The sequence below is a fragment of the Manis pentadactyla genome, chromosome 6, assembly GCF_030020395.1.
Source record: "Manis pentadactyla isolate mManPen7 chromosome 6, mManPen7.hap1, whole genome shotgun sequence".
NCBI lineage: Eukaryota > Metazoa > Chordata > Mammalia > Pholidota > Manidae > Manis > Manis pentadactyla.
Window position 1 is genome coordinate 30,023,383 of NC_080024.1, and position 24,829 is coordinate 30,048,211.

The 24,829-nt window shown below is 36.1% G+C and overlaps 1 protein-coding gene across 7 annotated transcripts in view; it reads right to left on the reverse strand.

Annotated features, from left to right (window-relative positions):
- ADAM23 (ADAM metallopeptidase domain 23) overlaps positions 1-24,829 on the reverse strand; it is a 174,538-nt gene that overhangs the window by 45,007 nt on the left and 104,702 nt on the right. For all 7 annotated transcript variants that reach the window (XR_005033158.2, XM_036928005.2, XM_036928003.2 and 4 more), the window contains exons 10-18: positions 18,792-18,863; positions 16,342-16,505; positions 15,313-15,397; positions 14,285-14,375; positions 11,872-11,920; positions 9,620-9,719; positions 6,540-6,611; positions 5,843-5,932; positions 4,475-4,555 (exon numbers count right to left, since the gene is read on the reverse strand). Coding sequence is in view for 6 of the 7 variants with exons in the window: in XM_036928005.2 (XP_036783900.2) it covers positions 4,475-4,555; positions 5,843-5,932; positions 6,540-6,611; positions 9,620-9,719; positions 11,872-11,920; positions 14,285-14,375; positions 15,313-15,397; positions 16,342-16,505; positions 18,792-18,863 (804 nt within the window). In the remaining variant the exon portion in view is untranslated. The remainder of the gene's footprint in view (positions 1-4,474; positions 4,556-5,842; positions 5,933-6,539; positions 6,612-9,619; positions 9,720-11,871; positions 11,921-14,284; positions 14,376-15,312; positions 15,398-16,341; positions 16,506-18,791; positions 18,864-24,829) is intronic.

The window sequence follows — 24,829 nt, forward strand, 5'->3', positions numbered from 1 at the left end:
TAAAAGTAGAAGAGATTAAAATGGACAATGAAGGAATGAATCAGCTTGTTATGTAGGAGTGGACACACTCAGGAACTGATTTACAAGACCTTTCTCAGCTCTGTGAAAATGTCAAATCTGCATATGACGCACATGGCACTCACCTCTAGGCCATATTACTGAAAAAGAAGAAATACCCAGCCTTTCGATTCAATGCAAGTCCATTACATTTCTGACCTCTCCAACTATAGACTTATTACCAGAATAGTGATGTGATGGTTATTCATTTTTCCAGGGCTAGTCATCAAATCACTTTTTAAACTACATTTCATTTTCCCCCATAATTACCCTGAATAAGTTAAAATTTTTACTTTCTGTACATTTTATTTACCACATTTAAGAGAGCTGAGAAAAGTTCAAGTCAAAGGGTCTGTTACAGTGCTCAAAGCAAATATGCAAAGAAAAAGCAATACACAAGTGTTGCGAGTGGGTAAGAAATAGCAATGGGCACTGAGGTCCTCTTTCAGTGTTCACCTTCTCAGTGAATGACAGTTCCACTCTTCCAGTGGTTCAGGTCCCTTACCATGGAGCCATCCTCTGTTTCTTTCTCTCACACTCTCCTTCTAGTCTGTCAGCAAATCCTGTTAGCTCTGCCTTCAAACTCTAATCACAATCTAACCCTTCCTCCCCTTCTCCAGCGCTAACAAACACCCAGTCCAATCTGCCACCATCTCTCCCCAGGATCATGCAAAAGCCTCCAGCTGATTCCCGTGCTTCCATGCTCGTCTCCTTCTAGTCTATCCAGCTGCTAGAGTGTCCTTCTAAAAATGCAAACCAGATCAGCTCAACAGCTTCCCAACTTACTCACTGCCTCCAAAGCTCACCACCCTCTACTCCTATGCTGTTCCCCCAACTCCCTCATCTCTGACTTCATCCCTTCTCCCTGCCATGACTGATGTGACTACATGAACAAGCTGGTCATGCTTCCACCCCCGGGGCTTTGCCCTTACTCTTTCTTCAGTCTTCCCCCCAGACTTCTGTATGGCTTTGCTCTTTCACCTTCTTTAGGGCTTGGCTCAAGTATCAGCATCTCAGAAAAGACTTCTCTAACCATGCTCTGAAAAACCGTAACCCCTCCCAGGTGGCATTCATTCTCTGTTTTTTCCTTCTCCTTAGCACTTATCACCATATACTCATATATTTATTTATTTGTTGGTCTATTGTCTCCATCCTAATGTGAGCTGCATTTAGGCAGGGATTTTATGTTTCATTCCGGCTGCCTCCCTAGCACCTAAAACAAAGCTAGGCTCAATCATTACGGAGTAGGTGCCCGATTACTATTGGCTGACTGAGAAAATAAATGGATGACCCATACAGATACAATTAAGTTATTCTATTATGTACATATTAAGCTGTTTATCAAGTTCACTGCAGGAAAATAGTAGAACTAATTTTAAACTGCTTAGAAGCAGTAACTTACTAAATAACACTTTGAGATAAAATGCTTTGGCTCTACATCTTTCTAAAGAATAACTAACTCTCATATAAGCTTTCATTCACTAACAGCTTTTCATTCAACCTGATGGTGACTATTCAAAGGATGTAATAATTATCAACACTAAAACCTGGCATACTGGGCCAAAGGCACAAAGACCCCTGTGGCCTCTTTCATCCATCCAAATTCACTCAAAACACAATCATTACCTTACTAATCAACTAACATGGATTTTCATTTACTCCAAGACAAATACAACCACACTGAACAAAAATGCAAAGAAATGTTGCTACTAGAATAGGCACATCAGGGCCTAAAAGTGATTTGTTATATTAGAAATGTTTATTATGTTTCCATAGGAAAAGAACCTGTAGAAATCTTTACTAATGGGAAAAAAAACCCTTAATATGTCTTAAGTTCTCTGGAGATATTTACAACAGAAGAACCATAAATCTGGATACTTTATTCTGTCTGTGCATAGCGCTCTGGATTCAGTCTCTAAATGTCATTCCAGCCCCAGTTTCATGCTGTGAAGGAGGGTTCACTTGAGGCAGACTTCAATGGTGCAAAAGCATTTAAACGTGCCTATTTGAAATTGTGTTATACCACCCATTTTGATGATATATTTCATGGTGCTACATTTCCCACATCTTTCAAAAATATCTTTATGATATCATCCAGCATTTGCCAAGAATCTCTCTCAGTGACACAAGCAGTGCTTATTCTGCTATAAATTGAGAATCAGTAGTAATTCAGAGGTATCAGTAAATGCTAATATCAAAATTAAGCAAAAACATAATATCAGATAAAAGAACTAGTCTTAATGTTGCCAACAATAGTGATTCTCAGAGATGCCGAGATTCTCAGAGATCCCATTTTCTTAATCATTATCGTTACCAGTTAAATTCAAAGTTCACTGCCTCTTATGAAGCAGAGGAATTTGGGGGTTTTTAACTCTCCAATTATCTATCTCAGGTTCATTGTTGTCATATAAGGAGATTATTACTAAACGAACATGCTATTCTAATATGCCACTGAGGAATTAATTTAACAGTACAATTTTCACCTTAGACACATGAGATAAAAAGAACATTTTTTAACTTCAGACAATATTAAGTTGAACACAGAGCTCTCATTATAAAAAGCCTTATTTCCAGTAACTTCTATAGCAATTCAGGAGCCAATGGTTGAAATGAAAAAACTCTATTTCTAAAAGAGCTGAATACACAGAACTAAAACCATATATGATGGATATAAAAATAATAGTATTCTACAAAACTAAAAACATACGTCAGTGAAACAGTATATCAAGATTGTCATAAAACACAAAACTTGTCATAGAGCATGTAACACAATTCTTACACTCTGCCACTATAAGAAAATTGCAAAGAAATCTACTTACATATATATATATATGTAAGAAACAGATATGCATAAGAATCACAAAAGAATAGCCTGAACATATGTCACTGTACCATAGCCTTAAAAGGACCCATTTGAATTGAGTCTCAGATAATAGATATCAGGAACTTCTTAAAAGGTTAATGAGGAACCTCTTTTTCCTTCTTTTTTTGTTGCAGGGAAGGTAATTCAGTGTAAGTCCAGATACTCTCTGTTCCTTCACTCACTTCCTCCCTAGGCAGGTAGAGTGATCAACTGATTAACAAGCTTGGGGAGAATAACTGGACATTCTGGCTCAATACTGCCATTCTTCTCTTGCCTACTCATTTAAATCATACTCTCTCCACTGCTCCTCCATGACGTGCAAGGCAAGGGCCTGCTTCTCCAGGGAGAGATCACTCCAGACCTTATTTTGTCAATGACTTAGTGCTACAGCCAGGATTAGGATCTGTAAAGAGGCACATTTATCTTTCAAACTAAGCTATGTCTTTCAATAATAAAAATGTACTCTGTTTATTGGGAGGCCCTCAGAAACTAGAATTACCTGGAAATACTTATCCTAAGGAACTAATTCTGAACAAGAAACACTTTTAAAGATGCATAAAGATGTTCATGGTCATATTAATTATAAAAATGAAAAAACTGCCAACAGTCTAAATATCCACCACTGGATATAGAAGTCAACCAATAAATCTACATGACAGACTCTTACACAATTATAAAAAATGAAATTTATGGAAACTGTGTAATAGTATGGGGAATGCTTTTGAAGTAATGTCAGAATGAAAATGAAGGTAGAATGAAATCCAGAATTCTTACCAAGATCCTACTTGCCCTGATGCCAACTTCCCCTTTGAGTTTTTTCTATTCTCCAGCTATCCTGCTTTCATCCCATTTCTTAAAGAAGCAAAATTTCTGTACTTGCTTATTTTCTGACCAGTTCTTCCTTATTTATGTTTCTACTTAAATGCCAACTCACCTAAGAAAATATACCTGATCACCTGACCAAAGACTTATAACAATGTGATATAAATTTTACAAACATGAACATTATATGAAGAAGGAATGCTAGAAGGCAACATTAATTACAATGGTATAATCATTTTAATGTGAAGAAGATTGTGCCCAAAGCATATGGGCCATGAAGCCAGGGCTATGTAAGTGGGAGAAAGGTGGCAACAGGCTGAAGAAGGGGGGCTTCTGCTCCCAAGCCCACTTCGGCCACAGCAGTGTTTCTTGGCCCCTGCTTTCCACAATGGGCATCCATCCTAATTTTTCTTAAAAGGGTTTTGTGGCTTAAAAGTGTTTGAAAACAGTACATTAGTGCTTCATCACTGTGAACATACTGTTTTAGATGTGAGAACCAGGAAAGAAAACTCAATTAGTTGGATATAAGCACCATAAAGGGAACAGGGGAAATTTGGAAGAAAAAGGCATTTAAGTCCAAAAAACACAGCAAATGTTCCTTAAAAACTGGAGAGCTGGAAATTACTAGAAAACCAAGTAAACAAAACAAGAAACCAAATCATGTAGTTTAAAAGCTTTAAAATGTGTTATTTGTAAGTAAAATGCATCACCTAAAAACTCAGTTTGCCTTACCTGGCCAGAATCTCCAGTACAATATTCGGTAATATCACACCCATTCACAGCATCCCGACATTCATAGCCCCGCGGCTGAAACTGCAAATCAAAATTCAGTATTAGGAGCTAGTATTAAATAATATTTCAAAGTGTTAGCATTCTCATATTCACCAGCAATCCTGTTACTCTGTCACAACCATCACCAAACTCTTTTTATGGACTAGCAAGATAGTTGCAGAACAGAGACAAAGCCTAGATATCACTCTCTGTAGTAAATCTGAATCATTAACCCAGGCAATAAATGATCAGACTTTAAAACCAACTGTCTCAGAGTAATACTTTCAGAAAAACCATATAATGGCAATTATATAAAGAAGACACACTGGTATGGCTTAAGACAGAAGACCAAAACACTAAAATATAAACATTAAAAATCTCTCTGAAGACTGAAGTACACAATCTTCACTAATTCACTTATATCTATTAGCTTGGATATTAATCTTGTTTTAGCTAAATATACACAATCAAATTTCAATGAATTCATATGAACTTCCATCATGATGCCCAAGAATGTACACAAGGCATCTTGTTTGTCTGGGGAAGGGGTGGGTGGAAAGAGCCCATTGCATTCAGGCAATTTATGATCTGGTGGGGGTCATACAGCAAGTATAAACTAAGCTAGAATCTTCTAGGATACCATAATGCATAATACCCCTTGGTATTGAATAAAATAATAAAATCATGTAATTTTATGGTTATAAGGAACATAATAGATTTTATAGATGAGAACAGGAAGATTTAAAAAATAACTTCTCAAAAAAGAAGTGAAGGTCTCTATCGATAGAAGTAACTATATCCATACACACAAGGTGTATATGTACACATATGAATATACATACATAGATTACTTCCTTATCTGGTTTTTATGCCTTTATAGGGGAACTAAAAAGCCAAATGTAAAAATATGAGGACTAGTTTTCATGCTCATGGTCTAAAAGAAATTAGAGTAAGTTTTAAAGAAAAATGTGATAAGTAGGTTGTGTTATTAAAAAGACCACAGAAATTGTCTCTCTTCTACTCAACCACTCAGTTTGGTTTTCATCTGTGTTAGTAGGGCAACTCTCTATGTGTATTTTGGAAAACATATAGGCATATATTTGAAAGAGGCATTAGGAAGGTAGGATGGTTGATAGTGAATCATAGAGAAGGTACATGTTGTGGAACACAGAATTTGGGTAGACTTACTGATTCTATAAAATTGCCAGGCTAATATGCACACTGTCGACCAACAAATGTATGGCAAGCTAAACAAATGTTCTACATACGAACTGAGATATTTAGCTAATATGTCAAAGAAAAGCGAGACGAAACTGTCAGTGAACTCACAAGACAGGAGGTACTGTTACAGCAGGGCCCATCGCTGCAGTGGGCCCCATTGGACAGAGAGCATTTCTTACAGCACAGCCCATAGCATTCCTAGAAAACACAGTTCATGTGAATAAGTCAGAAACCTTATCTGCTGGTCATTCAACATTTTCTCCACATGTGACTTCCATATAATCCAAATGAGGAGATTTATACAACAGTAAGCAACTATTTCCCGAAGGAATTAATCACTTGAAACAACGGTAGATTCTTCCTGCCATATTTCTCAGCAAAGTATGATCATCTACGAAAGGGGTTCTCCACCAAAAAGTAAGCTTATTTCTTATCAGGCACCCCACCCTCGGTCAACTCTGTTATTTTCTTAATACTCTGTCTAGTGTCATAAAGACAAAAATAATACACAACACAGAAAGAATGTTGTGTGATCTGATAAACCTGGTCTGAGATGAATATGAGCTATGAATTTTTAAGAGGTAAGGAATTTCATTAGAAGAATCCATTAGGTTTCTTCAGACAGGGACATAAGGACATGATGGATTCTAATGTGTATGAGCTGGGATTAAGCATTGATGAGAGAGATGAGAAAGAAAGGCAGTAAAACCATGGTGAATGATAGCTCAGGCCTCTCACTGAGACTATTCTTGTTTGCTCTGGGTAGGAGGTGGGCTGAAAGTAGAAAAAGATGTCTTATACCTACCACATGGAAACCACAATCACATTCTTCCCCAGCTTCTACATATCCATTTCCACATTCTGTGGGCTCAAAGAGCTGAAAGAAATTAGGGAGAGAAAGGAGCACCATTTTAACACATCATAGAATATCAAAACATTGACTGGACTGCATACGTGACCCTATAATCAGCTATTGCGCTATTCTTCTGTGATCTGCTGTTACTGCATCTTATAAATGATGTCAGTGTGGGAAACACTGTTCACTTATTAATAACACTTCTCAAAAACATATTTTAAATGGGGTAATATCCCTTGGAGGATTCTCTGGAGGTGGGCTCCAGAGATAACCTCTACCATTAGAGTTACTTTTTATGGAGATAAGCTGTCAAGAGGAATATATCACTTACCATATTTGCTAATGGAGCTAAAACGCAATGCTAATAAGTCTCACAGATATCTAATTTGCTGATTTATCTTTAGGCAGCTGGGAAGACATAAAAATTTTTATCAAAAAGATAAAAATGCTCCAGTCACAGCCAAATGCGATACATACCATCAAGTAAATGCAAATAAGCCTAAAAAATGCCTCTGGAAATCCATGCCTATCCTGCTCATTGAAAAGAAATCTGCACTGTCTGAAGCACATTAAATAAGTATGCAGACATATGTATGAATGTACAGAAATCTCTCAATTATTCCTGGATCAATGGAAGAGTCAAATTTCTAGAATAATCCATGCTAGTGGTGCTATGAATTTGCTTGCCAGCTAAATATTGCAACCAACTGCAGAGACGGTTGACTGTTTATGAGAAACATTCCTATTTCCCATCACCTGGGGCAAGATTTCTCCATTCATGTCCACCACACCAGGGTGAAGATGGGAATAGCATAAACCAACCCAATGCTCAGAGCCATGAATCTGAGAGGGAGAGAGACTCCTTCTCCAGCAGCAGTACACACCCCAAGGGAGGGTTGCCTTTCACAGAGTCCACCTGAGAAAGATCTGACCCTCCTCCTACTTTCAGGAAGGGAAAACTATTATTAGAATCCAGGAGGGTTTCCAGGACACTTGGGTGGGACTCCCCAATAGGAAAGTCCAATGAGTGAAATCAACACTCCCAATCTTTGTGGCATTTTAATCAGCAGGCAGGAGAAAATAGAAAAGGGAAGAGCAGACTGGCTTGCACTTTCTATCAGGCCTCCCATGTAACTAACTGCTGGATTTCATTCTTAAGGTTCTTCTTCCATCATGAAACAGGTCATGATCACAAACCAGAAGGAAAACACAGCAGTTGGAAAGGTTCCCACAGCACAGAAAAGAGGCACATGATGTGAAAATAACATGTAAACCATGCATACATCTACTCATCCACTGAAAACACTTGGAAAAAAGTCAATTCTTTGATACATACTTATAAACTATTCCACTGGAATCCATAGGGTTTTTTTAAAGAATCATTCTAATATGTAATTTTTAGAAATTCCATATTTACTAACTTTTAAAATTGAAGATGTATAGTTATTTTTATCTAGTTTCCAAGGTATTGGAATAGTATTTTTTCTACTCACAGGCAATTTTAGAAATCTAATGATGAATCTTTAAACCTACTCTAAAAACCCTTAACCTTGACAAATAACTCAGATGGTTCCTCAGGCATGATGTTTATAATTAGCTGGTGAGCTGCAAGGCAGGTAAAATTAGCCAGGTATCTTGCAATTCGAAAATGCCAGCATCTCACATTAATTCATTATTACCCATTTCACCCATTTTAAACACTCTGAAACTTTCCAATTTCTGCCACACTGAGATCAGTGCCATGAAAGGCAGGCAGCTGAGTTTAATGATGCAAGGTCACTTTAAAATTCCTGTTTTCTTTTTCTGCATCCTTACTGAGATTTTACACAGATGTCAGGCCTCAAACTACCATCCTTTGACTACAGCAGTATCATTTAATTATGGGGATAAAAATAAATTATTCTGTCAGTTATCCACATTAGTCACTGATTTAAAAAAAAAAGAGGTTAACAATTTCATTGCTCTCTGAATTTGCAGAATATTAAACATTTTGTATAGCAACGGTATGTATTTGACTTGTGAAGTAGTATTTTAAAAGGAAATATGAAATATGCAATGTTAGAATTTCTATACCATCTGCTAATTAGCATTGATCCTGTCTTTTCATATGTTGAGCAATTTCATTTCCAAACATGCTACTATCGATCTGCAGTCCCTCATCCAAAAGCTTTATAGCTGGTGAGTTTGAGAATTCTGACTTTGCTGGATTTTAGAAAAGCATAATGAATTTACTATATTCTATGTAACAGCCCTGAGGGGCCTGGTATATGCCCTATAATCAAACACATTTATATTTTGGCAATAAGACTTAAGAATATTTATATTGAAGGACACTAAAGATTTTCCATTCAGGACAAGTTTTACTGTCCAATGTGTTTTCTGCAAGCTCATAAAAAACATAATTTTTAGGGCTTTTTGAAGTGAGGAATTGTGTGTGGATGAGGGATTGTGACACTGTATATATGAATTCTGAAAAAAATGCCAACTGACACATAGACCTTCCCAAGTAAAAGAGACTATATAATATAAATACATGTATGTATTTAGGAAATCCACAAATGCCTTGGGCCATTTTTTGGCTAGTTGGCATTAGTAATGCTTCCCGTCTGGGAGAACAGACCATTTAGAAAAAAGAAACACTAAGAAATTAGTTATGCCCCTAGAGAGAATGTCAAGGGAAAATGGAATTTTTGTCAGAGAAATGGATTATAGCAATATATCTTAATCTAACTTACTATTTCTTAGCAGCAGAGTAAAAACCTTAATATGACAATTTCAAAGATATTTTAATTGAAAACGGTTTGTTTTTTGGAGGTGGGGGGAAGCTAGCACTGCAAAACCAGAGAGCAGTGAATCTATTGTTTTGTCAGTTCATTTACACTGGACTCAGCCTTCAACATGATAAAGCCTTTTGTAAGTAAATATTAATCTGATTGACAAAAAAACCTTTCCCAGGCAGGCAGCTGGTATTTGGCACTGTTACATTACAAAAACATTGGAGAAATAATTACACTTTCCAAGCTACTAACCTTTGTTGGCCTGTTGAAAAGACAGGCTCCACCCCCTCTCTGTAAAAAGTCTCTGTACTCCAAAATGCTACACTTTGAGAACTTTCGGGAATGGGATACCCTGAGAAAATAAGAATCAATTATGTAAGTAACTTATCAAAAGCAGTCATCCGAAAAGAAAATTAAAATCCTTGAATGAGAAAAAAATGTTCATCCTGGGTCTAGATGATTATACACAAATTTTGACAAGGCACTTATGTTTAAATTACCAAATAAGTATGTGTGATAGAGTTTGTAAAAATAGAAATCCAAAGAAAATAGCCCCCTATTTGGGGGCTAGGTTACAACCCCCTAGCAGTCAGGTCCTTTTGTGCCTGAGCTTGAAAGCGTTTTTGAAGTTCTCATCACAAAACTTCTTCATCTAGGCTGTATTTTAACATATAGTCATTTTTATTTGCTCTGCTTCCGTAAAGGCAAGCACTTTTTTTGCCTCTGTCCTGAATAAAAGCAGCTCAGGAACCTCCTAGATTTCACCTTGGAGGGGGGAGTTGCAAGGGTCAGTTTATTAAAGATTATATAATACAGGCTTCAGCAACACATTGAGGTAAACAAAGAAACCCTAAAGAGATTTTTGAGAGATGTGATGCAGTGTGTGTGTGTGTGTGTGTGTGTGTGTGTGTGTGTGTGTGTGTTTAGTGTAGAGACACAGAGCAAAAACAAAATTAGGGTAAGCTTCTTCTGAATTAGAATTGGGTAAAAGCTCCTTATTCTTAACTTCAAATAGTATTTGGTGACGTTTATGATTTAGAGGAAATATGATATGAGCCTCTTTGTGACTGAATTAATCAAATTATTATCTCTGTATCAGTACATAGAGGAATATTATGCACATGGTCCAGGTTGAACTGAATCATATACTCTGATTCCTTGGGCATATCTGTCATAGTACTTTGAGAGTGACAGACCACTTATTTTAGGATGCAATCCAATAGTTTTATGTATCCTGACACATGAGGGTAGTATATAGAAGTAGGTAAAATCTGCCATTGTTGACAGTGATAAAAGATGTATGTAGAAATGTATACTTGAGAAAACACATATTAACTTTAAATCGCTTTATTATACCCTTTGGGTACTCAGCCCAAAAATTCATTTAAAAATTGGGAATTTGGAAGACAGAAGACAGCTCCCTATAGAAGCAGTATTATAAACAGTGTTACCTTCCTATAACAGTCCTAAAAAATGCCTGTTTAAGCCACAGTGTTAGAAAACTATGGCACAATAGTAAGGGGAGCAAGAAGGCTGACAGTTTCAAGTTTAAACTACATCCCTAGAAATGTGTTTCTAAAGTAGGAAGCACAGTGCTGACTCACTCTGCAAACGCCCAGCCAGCCCATGCTCATACTCCTTTTTTCCCCTATGAGCTGGATTCCTGGTGGAATAATAAGGAAGGGACTCTGCACAAGTAGGTCAGGGCCTCTGGCAACTGGGGTTCATGGGGTGGGGGAGTAGGTCCAACATGGCCCATATTGTTGAGCAGATGTCTGGCATGGGCAAAAGAAACAGGAGGCAATTAGTGAGGAACCTCTTCCTCCTTCTAGGAGTGGGCTCTAGCTTAGGGGCCTCCGGGCAGTGGCTCCCAAATGCGGCAGCAATCCCTAGCAAAGAGGGCAATGCTTCAAGGTCTTGGTTCATGGATGCAATGGCAGCCCTGGAGCAGCTGGTCCAGTTCCCAAAGTATCCGTAAAAGAAGAGAAGAGATAGGTGAGGAAATGTTCCAAAGCCTATCAGTAGAAGACTACCTAATTTAGAAACAATAAATCTGTCTTAATAAGAAAAAGCTTTATTGATTACATAAAAGCAGTATAGCACATTTTTTATTACAGCAAACATGGCTATTTTCAAGTTCCTTAAAATATAAATTGATGACTAAATTGATTTTAACCGACTGCTTCAGGTAGACACTTTCATTCTAAGTATACTAAAAAATTAATGCCTCTGCTAAACATAGAAGCATTTAATAATGTGCTTCCTTTAAGGGTTTATAGAAGTAGAAGTTGTTACTATATTTTACTCTTATCACCAATTTTAAATAAAAAATTAAAATATAAAGTGAATTAGTCCTTTCATTTTTAGAAAATCAAATGATTAATTAATGAATTTATGCTAAATGCTTAGCCTAAAGGACCAGTACCTGAGAGACTGTGTAATCTAATAATATGCAGCAATTTCAGCAAAAGGCATATATCAAATGTATGTATAATGAAAATTACCCTGTTTCCTCCATGATGCAGCCACCCCAGGATTCTGTGCAGTCGCATTCTAGTCCAGTGAAACAATAAAAAGCAGTAGAAGAAAAGGTTAACAACAAAAGTCACATACTTCATTAGCATTGCAACTCTTGAAATTAACTCATTACCAATTCCATGTCAAATAGATATGAAGTCTCACCAAACAAAATCTATTGCTTTTAAATCAATATTTCTTTATCCTTTCCAAAAGTAGAGGTTGTTTCCTGAGACAACAGCTGGCCAGACATAATAATATTCTGCCTGTCTTCATTTTCCTAACTCAGAATTCAATCAAGTCCCTAGTTCCCATGTTTAATGAAATGTACCCTGGTCTAGAAATGGAAAGCTTGAGTTCGAGTCCATGTTCTACCTGATGAGAATCCCATAGGCAAGTGACTTAATATTTCTAGGGTCTCAGTGTTTCCACCACTAAAATAGGAACTACATCTCCCTGCCTATCTCACAAGTGGTGTGGGGCTCACACAAGATGGTACACCTGTGTGCTCTCTGTGACCTGAAAAGATCTATGGGACAAATGCAGTGAGTCATCACTCAAGTCCTGCTAACAGAGCATACTGGAAGTTAGAGAATTTAATTTGCTAGAGTCAAAGCAAGGACTGGCCAGAGACTAGAAGAACACTATGCTAAAAGGTTTAGTAAAAGAGAGCAATTGAAAATACAAGTGTGAATAATCATTTAAATAAACTAACAATTATAAACTTTACATACCCAAAGGTTGACATATTGATATTGTCATGAGCTATTCTTTTAATTAATTTTTTCCTATTCTCTTTTCTATCATAAAGACATTTTTAAAGAAAGACTTCCAAATGGACTTCTAAAAACTCAAAGTTCAGAAGTAACAAACTACCTAAACAAATAGATCACACAGGAATAAAAAATTTTACAAAGGAACTGAATCAGGCATTAGTGATGAACGCATATTTCTCACCTACCCCATCATCCAGCTCAGTAGTTCTCTGCTGACCCCAGTACTGGCCTCTTCCCAGCTCCAGGATTTTCAAACAAGGTCATAAGCCTGGCCCCGCTCCTTTCTAATTTTAACACATTTATCCCAGCTAATGAAACCCAATATACCTCCTTTAATATGTACAATGTGCTTCTGTGAGAAAGCAAGTACTCTGAGCAACATATTAATAAACAGAAGTTTGTGGAAAATTGCTAAATGCCTCCACTTTTACCTTCCAAACACTGTCTTCATGAAGTGGTGGCTTTTACCCATGAAGTGATGACTTAACACACCCATAAAGGAAATCAAGAAGCTCCTGGATATATGTTTTGTTTAAAGTTTCCATAACATTATGCATTAATGACATTTACTTGGTAGTAGTCAAAAAAGTATCAAATGTAAGATAAAGTTAAGGTAGGTTTTTGTCCTTTTCTTCTTGGGAGGTAGAGAGGACAGGCTTTGCTCTTAGCATCTGCTATTTTCAAAGGGGAGTAGAAATCATTTAACTCCTAGGTAAGAGAATAATTTGAGTGAATGCCTTAGTCCTTCTTTCCAGAGGATCGCTTTATGACTTTTATGTGTCCCAGGCACTTTTGCCTCCCACCACAAAAATGTATTAGAAATTATATTTTACTACTGTGTTGATATAAAAAGGAATATAATCCAGGTTGGATTTTATACTGATTTGAAAGGAAACTGAAATGTTTCATGGACCCCTAAAACCATTGTGAGCCTTAGACATCTTGCCCCTGGACACTCAGCCCTGTCTTTCTACCTGCCTCTCCTTTGATTAATGAAGAGAGTGACACCTAGCAGACAGGGGCTGCATTTTCCTACTAAATGGGACCTAAGGTCCTACATGTACTTCCTCTTGGCCCTGCCTGCACCCTAGTCCACCACCTGTCACCAAGTTTAAAGGGCCCTGGGGCAGGGCTGTCTGTGAGGAAGGCTTCTTCTCTAAGTTATCTGATGGGACAACATGGGTGAGTTTAATTAGAGGTAGGTAGGCAGATTCAAGTTAAATTAGAGTTTGAGCTCCTGTTTGACTCTAGATCTAAGCTATTCCCCAATTCAACTGTGCTATTACTAAACTTGTAATGGAACCTCACTGGCATCTTGTGTCTATACTCAGCTGCTTAGAACCCAGAGAATAAGCATTCACCACCCCCAACCCAAATATTCTGCCCTATGACAAAAAGTTCACATTCTATAAAGGAGTATGATTTTATGGGTTTCAAAAGGGAACATTCTACAACCCAAAAAGATTAAGAATTACCGTAAGTTGATCATTTTAAAATTGTTTTAGAGGAAGGAGATACACTACAATGAAACTATAATGACTTAGGAATGAAAACTGTTTATTGTCTGGACATGCATTATACCGACAGAATGGCACATGAAAGTGAGTAAGGTCAGTGTACATACTTGGCTTTCTGCTGGAAGGTTCCCACTGGATTCCAAGGTTTTGAGCCAGGCTCTGCGATAATACTTGTGCCACTGCCATTGGAAGACCATACTGGTTTTCAGAGTTGGAAGTGTGTGGGAAACATTTGAGAGAGTGCACAAAGCTAGTTATTATTTCTTATTCATCACTACATATCATCTCAGTTCCTTAAGTAGAGCCTCACAGCATCAAAAGATGGCATATGCTCCTTATCACTTCTTCCTGGCAACTGGGCCCAGGAAGCAGAAAGCCTCTCTTACTACGTGGCATCTCTCAGAATCGATGCTTTCATGTGGAAACATAAAATACAAGTCACAAAAGACTGAGTCCCACTTCAACTCATACTAAGAATGAATTCAACTTACTACAGATATGCCGAGAGAGGTCTCCAGTGAATGATGGCTATTGGCATATCCTGACAGGGTATATTCTGGTATTGATCAGGGTTTAGAAATAATTGGTTTGACTTTTTGGGTACAGTTGCCAGCTGTTATAAGAATTTTCTTTATATAAGTGAAGGTATAAAAATCCAAACAATAAGATTAAGGCAATATTTGTTTCAGTTCATTATACAGATAGGTAGGTGGAAGGCATAAAGATGAAGAACTTACATAGGGAGCAAACAATGAAACTAATTAGATACAATCATAAACTCCTGGATTTTAATGACTTAAACCTACACAGGCAGAAGAGCATTATAGCTTAAAAAAGAGTTATGAGGGAAGGATCAATAAGTTTATAAAACTTATCTAGAGAGGCCAAAAAATCTTTGGCTTGCATGTCCCTGATGAAGATGAAAAACCATCTTTTTCATTATGTGGTGAAGCAATATATCTTTTCTGACACCAAAGCCCACTTTGGGTTCTATTTGCTAAAATAAACCCTCATATTCTTTTCTCGATGTTATCGTCATTCTAAACAAGCCTGAGGGCTGTAAACTAGGCCACAGGGAAGAAAGAGATCATATGCAAAGGTAAAGCTCTACTTTAAGAAAATTGATAAAATTTACCTCATTCACACCAACTCCCCTTGTGCGAGAACAGACACCTCCAAAGTAACTCAGACTGCTTCTCTTATAGTGGAATGTCACACGCCTGAAGAAAGAAGTGCTATTAGGAAACCAATGTAATGACCACATAGAAACTCTCCCAAAACATGTCTACCCACTCTCCTACACTGAATACCCCAAACTTACTCTCTTTCAAGAAATAAAAAACTCTATTTTAAATACTTTAAATTTATGGTATGTTGAATAATCTCAGTTGTGCAAACATTAATTGAGCACCTTCTAAGCACTGGCACAAGAATTGAGAACACAAAGATAAACAGACCACAGACCTTTACTTTTTTCTAGCAGAGACTAGTAGTTATATAAAATATTGAAGATATATTTATCAAAAATAGCTGATTAAAGACTGAGAGAGAAAAAAGCAAAGAGTAAGGGTAAGAGGAAAAGAAGGACTCTGGTTAGTCTAAATCTAGAACAGAAGTTTAGAGAACAGTTTAAAACAGATTTGCCATGAGTAGAGAAAGGCACAACTTATTATTAGTATGGTACCCCTTTTCCTCAGTGATAAAAAGCTCAGTTTTATCTAATGGTACACCTCAAGCCTTTCTTGCAGCTAGGTAGGACAATGTGACTAAGATCGCACAAATGACTTGTTAGTGAAAAAAGATACAGGTAAGCTTTCAAGAAATCTGTTTTAAGGGAGCTAGTTCAGCTGGAAGGAGTATCCTTTTGCATACCTCCCTGCTTGGCATTCCTGCTGCCTGTAAATGAAGGCTGGAGCACCAGCAGCCATCCTGCACGATGAGTCGACCTTGGGGATGCAAGTTCTGAAAGTAGGACTATACTCTGAAGGTAAATCTTATGACTGTGGAGCCACCATCCCAGCACATGACAGCCTACCTCCAGGCTTCTTTTATAACAGAGAGGAATCAGTATCAATCTTTTTCAAGATGACTACACTGATATATAACTTAACTGATATAGTAAAAGGTAAAGATAAATGTCAAACCAAAAACAACAGGTACATACGAGATGAGGTGCACAGCATCAGCATGCTGCTTGATATGCTGCCGATATTTGGAGAATTCATGGAGCATCTGCACAGGGTTGGTGGTGATGTCAATATGATCCTTCTCAGTCCAGGTCTCTACAGCCACCAGAACAACCCTGGTATTGAGCTGCTCCTTGTAAATCTGAGGGTATACAACAGGACAGGTGCAGGAGGAAAACACTGGGTCAAACATGCACAATCAGTGATGCAGAGTCAGCGGAAGGACAGAAAGGGAGGTAAGAGGAGAACATGAGGTCATAATTAGCTCATCATAGAGAACCTTCTTTTCTTGCTCTTTTCCAAAAACAAAAATAAAGAAAGAATGAAAGAACAATCACAGTTTGGCCTGTGCTACAGGTTGTTTCATTTTCAAATCAGTACATTTAATGGCCAGGCATCTCACTAGGGAGAGACAGTAGGGATATAAGGATTCTAAAATTTGGGTATAAATTCCTAGCAAGGTTCAGTAAAATCCAAACCTCATAGTGGGTAACAGGTTGGCACAGGACATAGTGGCTCTGAGTAGGTCCAGTACGACAAGTCAGTCCTGCAGGACTGAAAGGAATCACTAAATAATTGGACAACCATCAACAACACAGATGGCTGGGTCTTGGAAGCTTTGTTGTATTACAAGTAAAATAACACTGGGAGAGAATCACGGATCTGAGGCCAAAGGAGGGAAGGGCAGATTTATATCACCCACCCATTTCACCTTCACCACAGGGTGGCATCACTCACAAAATTTAAATTGCCATCTTTCTCCTTTCTCTACTTTTGGCCCAATAGCTAAATAATTCACACAATTAAGCAACTTCAATGAATGCTGTCACTTTGTGCTTTTGTCAAGCTAATTAACAAATTAATGGATGATCTTTATCACACTGAAAAGAGTATCACCATGCCTAAATCAATGAGAAGGGCTAAAGATTTTACAAGAGATGAATTCAATTTAACTAATGTCTTTTAAAAATTAGTTGGTCAGCGTCAGAACCCTGTGTGATAACCTACAATAAAAAGTATACTTTGCAAGATGAGATGCTGCTATTCAATCGTGGTGAAGTGACTAACATAGAGATGTTACCAAGTAAACAACTTTGGCAGGGGAAAAGTTAAATTTAATATTCTCTTTTCCATATCCACTAATAGTTTCCTCTTTGGAGACTAACATGAGCTAAAATTAAGTTGACAAACAAGGTACAAACTGGCTTTCAAAACTTCAGTCGTAACTGTATAAAACAGTTTGCCCATCCCACCCATGTTATATACATTTGCTCAGCTGTGCCTATCAGGCATTAGGTGTTATATGTTATGAATATTTACATGGTTGGAGGTTATTGGACTGTTTAAGAGACAAAAAGAAAAAGGAGGCAGTTCTTTGGAGAAAATGAGTATAAAAAAGTTTTTTCACCCAGTTAAGAGGGGACATACAATCCACTGCTAGGAATTTACCCAAAGAAAACAAGTTCTCAGATTCAAAAAGACATATGCACCCTTATGTTTACTGCAGCACTATTTACAATAGCTGAGATATGGAAACAATTAATATCAGATAAAAATATATTCAGCTGAACAAAATAGCACATTACATTAGACTATACACAGTAGTATACTATAGTTAATTTATGACTAGTCAAATTGAACTACTTAGTGGAACATAACATCAGATATCGGGACACAATGTTCACATCCATGGAATTCCTACCTAAAGCAGGAAAGAGGAAGAAAATCTTAACCATCATTCTCTATAACATACAAAATGAAAAGGAAAAAATATCGATACGAAAGATATGTAAAGTTAGAAGTCTTTCAGAGGAGATACCATATTTTGCTGTTTCAAATTAGTTTTATCTGGAGACTACACTTAATTATGTCATCTAGAAATTAAGTCTGAAGCATTCCACTAATAGGAACACCAAGAAAATTAATTTGGGTGCTTAAAAAAATGTTTCTATTTCCTAAATTCTCCATACTCCACCTCAACCTATTCTTCTGCCATATATTTAAGACAATAACAGTTCATATAGTTAAGACAATTGTTAGTTCTTCTGCCACATATTCAAGACAATAAGCTCAACTGGTTATTATTAATAAGGTTTCATTTGTTAAATATAATTTACACTCTTTTTGGCAGCTAATTTTCTCCAGTGTTTTTGTCCATCATAAACTTGGTGGCAATGAGGTCTAGACATCACTTAGAAACAATACTAATAGTATCTTTGGGATTCCAAGGATAACTCAACAGCATCTTAAACTCTGATAACACTACTCTTTGTAAATCAGACTGCACTATAATTTCTTAGCCAGATGAGCTTAAGGATGGCATTTTTACTTTTACCCAAAAAAGATCTACAGTAACAAGAAAGCAAATAGAGATATAAACCAATTCCATCTTGGAAAAAAATAGGTTCAAGAAAACTGGGATACTTACAGAATCCACAAGGTTGACCACAGACTTTGCAAAGTTATTGGTGTGTGCATGAGAAGAGCGACACTTCTTATACTGGGGGAGAAAAGGCAAACCAGTCACTGCTACATCATAATTTAATGGTAAATTTCAAAATTCATTAAAAGCAGAAATCTCACAACAATAGTAGAAATCGGCATCAAAAACATAAACTTTAGTTTGTGCCCTGTTGGAAATGGTGGTGTTCTTATTTTATTTCTCTGTTAGGCAGCAAAACCATTTAAAACACCTGTACCAGAAAGACAAACATGATACGATTTCACTTGTATGTGGGATCCAACAAAATAAATGAACAACCAAACAAAACAGTAATAGACCCACAGACCCATAGACACAGAGAACAGACTGGCGGTTGCCATAGGGGAGCAGGAATGGGGATGGGTCTAACAGGTGAAACAGGAAAAATTAATGAGAATGCTTGATATTCTGGTTTGGGTGATGGGCACATGAGAGTACATACATGTCAAAATTTATCGAGCTGAACACTAAGATCTATGCATTCTATTGTATGTGTCTCAATTTACATAGAAGGAAAGGAAAAGGGAAAAGGAAGGGGGAGGGGAAGGAGAAGGGAAAAGGGAAGGGAAGGAAAGGAGAGGGGAAGGGAAGGGAAGGCGACCGCAATGCTGTCCTTTCGTTTTCACTGAAATGACCTTTACCACCTTCTAAAAGGCTCAAACCAAGAAATGTAGTCTCAACTGGACAAATCAAGGACATTTCTTAGGCAACACTGGAGATGCTATCCATGACACGGAATGCAGTTGGCATGCATTTTACTATATTCTTTCTGAAGAATGCCTCCTCCAAATGAAGCTTTTTGCTTTTGCCCAAAGTCAGAACAAAAAAGAGACAAAAGTAAAAATGAAGTATGGCAATAGTTTATAATTGTGTGTGGTTATTTATGATAATTTAATAAAGAAAAGAAAATTAATAGATTATTTAAATAAAAAAATATGGAAGACTATAGTTTTAGCAAGGTGTACCTTGCTCTGTCTTTGAGAGGACATTAGAAAACCAAAGTCTTAACCATGGGGGGGGAATCAAACCCCCTGAGAAAAAAGAAAAACATGCAAAACTACCAAATTGGATTTCCATCATAAGTCTTTAAAAATTTGTCTTCAATTACAATAATGCATCTTTTATAAAGATTAAAAATATTTCTAAAGTGGAAATCCATGATATTCTTTTTTCTCCTCTGACCACATTATAAATTTATCAGACTCCCTTCATTTCATTCTCTCTCTTCCCCTGTCACTATGTTTTTTTAAACATAGAAAATAGGTTCTTGTGCTTATATACCAGATATTTTTTCATGGTACTAGCACACTGACAACCCATGATAAACTTAACATTGTGACACTGTGTTTCTAGTAGCATTCATTAATTTATAACTATTTATATGTATAATATTTGCTACCACTGGGCATCATAATCTGTTCTTTTAGAGTAAACTTCAATTTATGCATGTAACTGGGTCATAAAATATCATATTGATCTAAAAATTTTCAGGCACTTTAACAGTGTTTTCAAACCTACCGTAAAGAAGTTGCTGTCAATAGCTAAGCATTTTAAGTTGCCTAGCAAATTCCATAAGCTGAAAAATTACAGATATTCCTAAAAGTAAAAGCAAAAGTCCCTTTGGGGTCAGGAAAATGCATTGGAACTAGCTGAAGGTACTAAATGCCACCAAAATGTACTCTTAACAAAAGAGCTGAGGATTTAATCATGTTTGTAACTGTTGAATCAGTGTTGTATACTTGAAGCCAATATAATATCAACTATACTTCACTTTTTTAAAAAACTGTTGACATTAAGAAGCACACACCAAAAAAACAAAGGAGAACATTAACTAACACCTATTCTAACGCAGTGGTGTTACACAGTTACTAAAACAAATTTTATTTTGCTTCTGAACATTAATTTGTCATTTCTGGAGACTTCTTTTTTTTAATATTTATTTACTTATTTTACTTTTTTAAAATTTAAGGTATCATTAATATACAATCTTACGAAGGTTTCACATGAGCAACATTGTGGTTTCATCATTCACCCATATTATCAAGTCCTCACAACCCCCATTGCCGTCAGTCTCTATCAGCATAGTAAGGTGCTATAGAGTCATTACTTGTCTTTGGAGACTTCTTATATTGATCATGGAAAATAGGACATGTGAATGAAAAAATAAAATAAGGTCTCTTTGAAGTCTATCAAAATGTAATAAGTTTTTAATTTATTTCATATTTGTAACTTCCAAGTCCCTGATTTTGTTTTTAGAAAGTTCGCTCTGCCTGCTGTAGAGAGAGTGACTTGGAGAGGGTCAAGGATGAAAGCAGAGAGAAACTATGACAATAGTCCAGACAAAAGATAATGAAGACTGGACATCTGCAGAGAGAAGAGGGTAGATTTAAGACACTGAAAAGAGAACCCACAAGACTTTTTGATGCATAGGATGCAGAAGGTGAGGAAAGAACAAAAGATGACTCCTGGGTTTTGATTTGAATAGCAGGGGTGGTGGTGGTACCATTCAAAATAATGAGAAAGACTAAGGGAAGAGACGTTTAGAAACAAGGAATCAAAAGTTCTGATATAAAAACACTAAATATGAAATGCCTATTCAGTATGGAAGCAGGGAGCCAAGTAGGCAGTTGGATATATAAGAAAGGAACTCAGAAGACTAAAGGTATAGAGAGTGATGAATTGAAGTGATGATGACATTATATAAAGCCCCAAACCAAGCTGTGAGGCACTCTCATAATTCTTGAGGCCATATGGAAAAAAACTATGAAAAACTCGCCAGTGAGGGGGAAAGCTGTTGTGTCATAGAAGCTGATATGAAGGAAATGTTTCAAACAGGAGAGAGTAATCAACTGTGTCCAATGTTGACAAGACAGCAAGTAAGATAAGGATGAACAGCAACAACTAGATTTGTTCACTTGAAGTGCCATTTAATTGAGCACCTAAGATGTAGTAGGATCTAAGTGTTTCTCCTATAACAAATATTCACTCCTCACAACTCTAAGAGGTGGGTTTTATAATCCCCATTTATAAATGAGGCTCAAAGAGGACAAATAACTGGAATTCCACAGCTGGAATTCAGTGCCTACTTTGGGTAGAGACAGGAGATAAACTTGTTCAGTTAACAATTCTTATAAAATAGTTTATGTGTATTTCAAATAAATCATGATTATTGATTAGGACTCATAATTTGTTAGGTACCTATAAAATAATAGTGTTTTTTAAATAAGGAAAACTAAATGAGGTTTAAATTAAAAATATTCGAGCTATTTGTATACATTTGTACTTACTGACTTGTATGTAAGGATTATAGCAAATACAAGCAAAACATTTATTTTTTCATGCACTTTAAAATATTTCAACCAATTTTCTATTAGAATAAGGTTTTTAATATTCATATTTAACTGAAGCGGCTCAAAAAATTGTTTGCAACCCTTCTCAAGGTTATAATTGGCTTGCAAATTAGGTTCCACCAGCCAGCTAAGGTTCTTTCTACAAAATTGAGGGATTTTTCTTTTCTAATTGAAAGCCACTGATAATAAGATGTTTATTTGAAATAAGGTATCTGCATTTTTCAGGAAGCCAATATTAAGTTACTCTGAGTTAAAGAGGTTAGCCTGAATGTAAATGCAGGAAAGGGTTTCTATTTCCTGCATCAGTGAGAACTAATTTTGCATACAAAGAAAAATGTGCAATCTCTATTTATGATAAAATTTACTTTCACATTTTCTGATCACTGAAAATAATTTACATTTAAAGTGCCATATTTGCCTTTTCTTCCAGAACAAATATGCTTTTTGAAAAAAATTTAAATTAGAGCTTGATCTTCAACAAGAGGGTAACAGTTATGAGTAATCCCAAGGATCATTCTAAAACCCAAAAGCAAATCTCCATATATTAAAAAATAGGTGTTGATTATTCTAGTTCAGTTTTACTTTCAACATATGAACTTAAGTTATCTGATTCATGTTATGACTTACTTCTTTGTGGCAATCAAATTGAAAACTATCATCTCATATAAGCACCCTTAGAAAAAAACTTTTCTCAGCTGTCAAAAGAAAATTGTTAAAAAATGACACATTATTTGGGACAATTATGAACTAGGATGTAACCTGGTCTTAAAGGAAAAGGAATATATTTAGTTCTATTAGCATGGGTGGATTATTGCCTTAAATAGTAGAAATAATCTTAGGCAATTTCTTTCTACTTAAGGCAATGTTACCAGTCAAGAATAAAAGCTTTTTTTCCCCATTTTTTAACATGTATTCTCTCCAAATTTATCAGAGCAAATTATAGTTCTTTTTTCTGGTTTCAAAGACAGATGACCATACCATGCCTAGTTTTCACTCATTTTAATAATTATAATAAGTTAAATTACCAAGATTTACCATTAAAGGATTTGGTGGTCTAAATAAGGTGACTTTATCACAGAATATATGGTATAATGTACAGAAATTTTCCATATATGAGAACAATGTTTTAAAGGAGGGTACTAATTTATTTCTCATAAGACAAGATTATTTAAATGCTTCCATTGTAAAGGATTAAAATATAAATCCAAAATATGTAATGGGAAAAAAATTATCAAGTTTCCTATTTGTACAGTTACTGAGATCTACTCTCTGGTAGATAGCTTCATATGCTTTCCTGATAGAGGATGGTGGAACAAGGTATTTGAAATTATAGGGCATGGATTAGAGAACTGTTATATCATTTATCAGGTATATGTGAATGTACTTTGTGAACTTACAGGTATTGCATATGTATTTATTATTTCCACTACCTTAAGAGTATTTGTACAATGGATGTTAGAAAAGGCTTAGGTTCACAATATGCCATAATGTTAAGGATCTTACAACATGCCACAATACTAAGTATTGAGAAGTAGCTGGAAAAAATCTCTATGTTCCAATCAACAAAAATAATTCAGATGAAAAATTATCTTAGGGTTTCAAGCAAATCAATGTCCTTCATAAACTCATATTGGGGCCTACATTACCTAAAATGGCTGCTTATGTACTCGGTTTTCCTTCCTGTCAGGGAAGACATTTCCTAAATTGTATGTAAAGTTCTGATAAATTCTGCTTTTAACAAATACCAAACAGTATATTTAAAAACTCTGGTAAATAAAATAAATCTGCATATAAAATTAGAATGTATTTTTTATCAAAATATAGTTAATATACAATATTATATTGATTTCAAGTACACAGTACAGTGATTATACAGTTATTTACACTATTAATTAAATGCTCATCCTAACTAGTGTAGTTACTTATCTGTCAACACATAGAAAGATGCTACAGAATTATTGCCTACATTCTCTATGTTGTACTTTCACCATCTCCCCCCAAAATTAAAAGGTATTTTATTGAATAATATGCAACATAATTGAAGTTTTACTTGGTAATTAAAAGGAAATATCTGTTAAGACATAGTCTCAAATGAAAATTTAAGTATAAATTAAGTCACCATTTTAAAAAATATATGGGGTACTCAACAAAATATTAGCAAACCAAATTAAAAAATACATCAAAAGGATCATATACCATGACCAAGTAGGATTCATCATAGGGAATGAAAGGATGGTACAACATTCGAAAATCCATCAACATCATCCACCACATCAACAAAAAGAAGGACAAAAACCACATGAGCATCTCCATAGATGCTGAAAAAGCATTCAACAAAATTCAACATCCATTCATGATAAAAACTCTCAACAAAATGGGCATAGAGGGCAAATACCTCAACATAAAAAAGGCCATATATGATAAACTCACAGCTAACATCATACTGAACAGCGAGAGGCTGAAAGCTTTTCCTCTGAGATCGGGAACAAGACAGGGATGCCCACTCTCCCCACTGTTATTCAACATAGTACTGGAGGTCCTAGCCATAGCAATTAGACAAAACAAAGAAACACAAGGAATCCAGATTGGTAAAGAAGAAGTCAAACTGTCACTGTTTACAGATGACATGATATT